The following is a 5,942-nucleotide window of genomic DNA, read 5'->3' as shown; positions in this document are numbered from 1 at the left end:
CCATCGCGAGCTTTGCTCTGAATTCAACCACAAGCGCCCACTGGTATTGGCGAGATGATAACTATAGCCAACTAGTATGCCGACGCTGAGGAAGCAGAGGTGTGCCTCAACGAGGATGTAGGCACTCATCGCTTGTCTCACTGCTATGACAACTGCCCCAACGACCGGCTTCACAGTGACCGCCACCCTGACGACCGCAGCTACCATCGTGACAGTGGCCGTGATCAGACAGGAGGACATAGGCCTAGCCAAAATCGCCACCACCAGCCAGAACACATCATCGCTGTCGTCAGTCAACCTCGCACTAAGCGCAACTATGATGAATAGTACCAAAAGATCCTCGATGGCCCGTGCCCTCTTCACAAGAATGCCAAACACAAGATGAAGGACTGCATTGGTTTGGCCAAGGAGTTCTAGGACAAGAGGCTCGACAACGACACCAACGATGGAGCTGGAGGTCACCGACCACCTAGGGGCAACAACAATGCCTTTCAGGACCATGATAAGGTGGTCACCACCATCTTCAAGGGCCTCGCCTCCACTGAGAGTAGAAGAGAGCGGAAGCTCGCCACACGGCGGGTGCTCTCCATTACTACGGAAGACGCCACCGCTAACCCTAGCTATTGCCCATGGTCCGAGGTCCCCATCACCTTCAGCAGGGCTGACCAGTGGGTGGATATTCCCTACATGGGGCGTTTTCCCCTCATCCTCGACACAACCGTACAGAAGGTGCTCTTCAGAAAAGTGCTCGTTGATGGTGGGAGCGCTCTAAATCTCCTCTTCGCTGGAGCCCTAAAAGAGCTAGGCCTGGGCTTGTCTGATCTCACACCTTCTGACTCCACCTTTTGGGGTGTGGTGCTAGGTAGGGCCTCCAAACCGCTTGGAGAGATTACCCTACTAGTTTAGTTCAGCACGGCAAGCAACTACCGCGTCAAACATATCAACTTTTACGTCACCGACTTTGACACCGCCTACCACACCATACTTGGTCGGCCAGCTCTGGCGAAGTTCATGGACATGCCGCACTATGCCTATTTGGTGCTGAAGATGCCTTCGCCTACTGGAGTCTTGGCCCTGCAGGCCAACCTCACCATTGCCATCTCACCCTCGCCGAAGCTACCAACCTCTCCATCTAGATGGCTAGCGTGGTCACCAAAGCCAAGATAGTGCCTGCCAAAGACTTAGAGATCCCAGAGCTAGAGCCTCCCCGTGCCTCTACCAAGTCAAAGGAAGTCAAGGAGGTCGGCCTCAGCCTTGACGATCCCTCCAAGACCGTGAAGATTGGGGCTCACCTTGACCCCAAATAGGAAAGCACGCTCATGTCCTTCCTATGTGCCAATGCCGATGTGTTTGCTTGGAAACCTATAGACATGCCGGGGGTACCACGGGAGAGGATCGAGCACTCCTTGAATGTCTCACCTACCACCAAACCGATCAAGCAGAAACTCTGCCAATTCATGCTAGACAAGAAGGAGGCTATTAGGGTAGAAATAAAATGGCTCTTAGCTACTAGATTCATAAAAGAAGTATATCATCCAGATTGGTTAGCAAACCATGTTCTTGTTCGAAAAAAGAATAAAGAATGGAGAATGTGTGTTGATTATACTGATCTTAACAAACATTGCCCTAAAGACCCCTTTGGCCTGCCTCGGACAGACGAGGTTGTAGACTACACTTCTGGCTATGAACTACTCTCCTTCCTTGATTGTTACTCTGGCTATCACTAGATTTCCCTAAAGGAAGAAGATTAGATCAAGACATCGTTCATCATGCCCTTTGGTGCCTACTATTACAAAACTATGTCCTTCGGACTTAAAAATGCCAGAGCAACTTATCAAAGGGCCATCTAGATGTGCCTCGACCAACAGATCAGCCACAACGTTGAAGCCTACATTGATGATGTGGTCGTCAAAACCAAGGCCACCGATAATCTTATCATCGACCTTGAGGAAACCTTCGCCAACTTGAACAAATACCAATGGAAGTTGAACCCTTCAAAGTGCATCTTTAGAGTTCCATTCGGTATACTAGCTGGGCTACATTGTCAGTGCTCAAGGCATTGAACCTAACCCTAACAAGGTCTCCGCCATCACCAACATGAAATAGACGACATGTGTCAAGGATATATAGAAGCTTACAGGCTGCATGGCCGCCTTAAGCCACTTCATATCATGCCTCGGCAAAAAAGGGCTACCTTTCTTTAAGCTCCTCAAGGCCTCCGAGCACTTCTCCTGGTCAGAGGAAGCAGACATAGCTTTCGAGCAAGTCAAGTTGTTCTTAACAAAGCCTCTGATCGTGACAGCGCCATGACCAGATGAAACTCTATTGATCTACATTGCCGCCACTTCCCGCATTGTCAGCATAGCTATTGTTGTCGAACGCGAGGAAGTTGGGCATGCCTACAAGGTGCAACGTCCAGTGTACTTCATAAGCGAGGTACTTAATGAGCCCAAAACTCATTATCCTCAGGTACAGAAGCTGTTATATGCCATCTTGATTACATCGTGCAAGCTCTGACATTATTTTGACTATTACAAGATCGCCATAGTCACTGAGTTCCCTCTAGGGGACATTCTCTGCAATAAGGAGGCCAACGGTCGCATCATAAAGTGGGCCATTGAGCTCGGTACCTACTCCATCAAATTTAGAAGTAGGCCTACCATCAAGTCACAAGCGCTCACTAATTTCATCGCTGAGTGGACTGAGATCCAAGAGCTTATCGCTGCCACTTGCCCTGAGCATTGGGTGATGTACTTCGATGGCACCCTTAACATCAACGGTGCTAGAGCAAGCATTATGTTCATTACACCAACCAAGGATAAGCTCCTGTATGTTCTCCGGATACACTTTCCAGCCTCCAACAACGCCGCTGAATATGAAGCATGTCTCCATGGACTCCGTATAGCCATCGAGCTCAACATCAAATGCCTCATGGTGTACGGCAATTCTGCACTGGTCATTAACCAGCTTAACAAGATTGGTCTTGCTCCAGTGAAAAGATGGATGCATATTGCGCCAAAATTAGGAAGCTCGAAGGAAAATTCTACGGCATCGAGTATCACCATGTGGTACGCGACCAAAATCAGTTCGCCGATCACTTATCCAAGCTGGGCTCTTCTCACGTCGTGATCCCACCGAGGGTCTTCATTCAAGATGTCCTAGTGCCATCAATCAAAGAAGATAAGGAAGTTGAAGAGGTTCCCCCTGCCGAGCAGTTGGTACTTGCGGTACCTTCGCCGGTCGCCGATTGGAGGGAGCAATTCATCAAGTACCTCACCAACGCCGATGTACCCATTGACAAGACTGAAATTGAATGCCTAGTTCATCAAAGCAAGCTTTATGTGCTGGTGGATGGCAACTTGATGAGGAAAAGTGCCAAGGAAGGGATATTGCAGAAATGCATCACCTAAGAGGAGGGAGTAAAACTACTTCTCGAAATCCACTCTGGTTCCTGTGGTAACCATGTGGCCTCGAGAACATTGGTCGGCAAGGCTTTTTGAGCTAGTTTTTATTGGCCCACAACCGTCACTAACGCAGAAGACCTCGTTCGACATTGTGAAGGATGCCAATTCTTTGCTAAGCAAATACACGTGCCAACGCAAGAGCTGCAAACCATCCTAGCATCCTGGCCCTTCGCATGCTAGGGACTGGACATGATCGGGCCTTTCAAACCAGCACTAGGTGGTTTCTGATACATATATGTCGTCATCGACAAGTTCTCCAAGTGGATTGAATATAAACCGCTTGTCTCGGCTACTGCAAAGAAGGCAGTTGAGCTCTTCGAAGATATCATCCACAGATTTGGTCTACCGAATAGCATCATCACCGATCTTGGAACTACATTTACTGGCCATCACTTTTGGGACTTCTATGAAGACCATTGCATCTTCGTCAAATATGTCTCGGTTGCCCATCCAAGAGCCAACGGCCAGGTCGAACGGGCAAACAGCATGATCCTTGATGCCCTCAAAAAGCAACTATATCAAAAAGAAGAAAAGCACCTGGGCAAATGGCTCAAGGAGCTTCTAGCTATAGCCTAGGGACTATGTACTCAAGCTAGTCGCAGCACCGGTGTGACTCCATACTTCTTGATTTATGGCTCAGAAGCCATACTACCAGTGGACATTACTTTCTGAGCACCTAGAGTGGAAAACTATGATGAAGAGCAGGCCGAGGCTGTTCGGTCAGAGGACATCGACAGGGCCAAGGAAGAACGCCTAATCACCTATGTTCGCATAGCTAAATATCTAGAGGGCTTGTGGAGGTACTACAACCGAAACATCAAAGGTCGTTCATTTGCTATCAGTGATCTCGTTCTCCGTGGAAAACAAAAAACTGAAGGGATGCACAAGCTCTCTTCCCTTTGGGAAGGGCCTTATGTCGTCAAAGATGTTACTCGACCAGGGTCTTATCACCTAAGTGACTTAGAAGGAGACGATGTTCCCAACTCGTGGCACATCGAACACCTTATACGTTTCTATCCTTGAAACACTCCAGATATGTACTCTCCACTTTTATATTGAGTAAAGTTTTGGTCTCCATAACTCGTCTCTGTTTTGTCTCTATTGTGGTTTAACATCCACTCTCGCCAAGCTACATGCTACTTCATAACGAACTCCAATACGTAAGCGCCGAACACGATTTCTCCAACGTAAGCGCCGAACATGATTTCTCCAATGTAATCGCCGAACATGTTTTCTCCAAAATTGCCGAACATGTTTTCTCCAACGTTAGCGCCGAACATGATTTCTCCAAACGTAATCGCCGAACATGTTTTCTCCGAAATCGCCAAACACTTTTCTCCACATCTCCAGGATATTTCGCCGATCGGAGAGCAACATACTTTCTTTTCTATTCTCTTCGGAGAAGACCCAGTCTCCGATCTCTCCCTACACCTGCTACGGGCTCCGCGCTCTACGTTACAGGTGGTCGGCTACGGTTCCTTGGTCATGCCTATTTGTCCTACATGTCTACGGGCTCCGCGCTTGATGTTATAGACTATGGGTCAGCCAAGGCCGAGAGTTCAGCATAGAATACATTGCTCGGACGCTGCTTATGCTACCTTTACCTCCAAGTTCGTACAACAACCGCCGAGCAGAACACGTTCTGCGCTATTTTTTATGGAGAAGACCTAGTCACCGACCTCTCCCTACACATGCCATGGATTCCACGCTCTGTGTCATGGGTGGTCGGTGGTGATTCCTGGGTCACGTCCATTACTCCTACACATGCACGGGCTTCGCACTCGACGTTATGGACGATGGGCTGGCCAAGGCCATAGGGATCAGTAGCAGACCAACTGTTTGGACGAGACTTGAACTATGCATAATCACGTTAGGAATGAAACTACGAAGATTTTTTCGCCAAAATACAAGCAAACTGCATATACATGCACCTTGTAACATTTATTCGATAAATAATCATTTCTTGCACTTTCGTGCGTTCTAACTACACTTTCAAGATTTTACAGATGATAATCTATGAGTAGATTACTAAGCTCCGCCATTACCATCCATCTCACCAAATAGATCTATATTGCTGGCTAGCATCTTCGCTGCATCCTCCACCTCATCCTCCAGCTGCTGGGTCTCCGCATCGCTTAGTCCTTTGGCGAACCCACCCCCTATTGACTGAAGGTCGATGGTTGGGTAATGGGACTGAACAACCATGAAGACATGGGTGGCAACGGTCATAATGGCGTCGCGGTTGAAGGTCTTGAAGTTCTCCCATGCTGCCTTGCACTTTTGGATGACGGTGTCTGAACGTTGCCACCTGCCGTCGCGCTGAGTGGCCAGTTCTAGGTCGACGCAATCAAGCACCAGCTTAATGGCGGCTATTACAGCATCGAAGTTCTCCTTTTTGACCTTGGCCTCCTACACCAGCACATCAAACTATGCTTTGTCTTTATGATGATAGCCTACAAGCGTTACAATGATCCATCA

General features: G+C 48.3%; 1 protein-coding gene across 1 annotated transcript; it reads left to right on the top strand.

Moving 5' to 3' along the window:
• The first annotated feature begins 2,999 nt into the window (after positions 1-2,999).
• LOC136548554 (uncharacterized) lies at positions 3,000-3,410 on the top strand. The gene has a single exon (XM_066540037.1). The coding sequence runs from the start codon at positions 3,000-3,002 to the stop codon at positions 3,408-3,410; it is 411 nt and encodes a 136-aa protein (XP_066396134.1).
• Positions 3,411-5,942: the final 2,532 nt, after the last annotated feature.

Source organism: Miscanthus floridulus, chromosome 4 (assembly GCF_019320115.1).
Source record: "Miscanthus floridulus cultivar M001 chromosome 4, ASM1932011v1, whole genome shotgun sequence".
NCBI classification, from domain to species: domain Eukaryota; kingdom Viridiplantae; phylum Streptophyta; class Magnoliopsida; order Poales; family Poaceae; genus Miscanthus; species Miscanthus floridulus.
The sequence above is the reverse complement of the archived record's forward strand: the minus strand, read 5'-3'. Positions and strand labels throughout refer to the sequence as shown.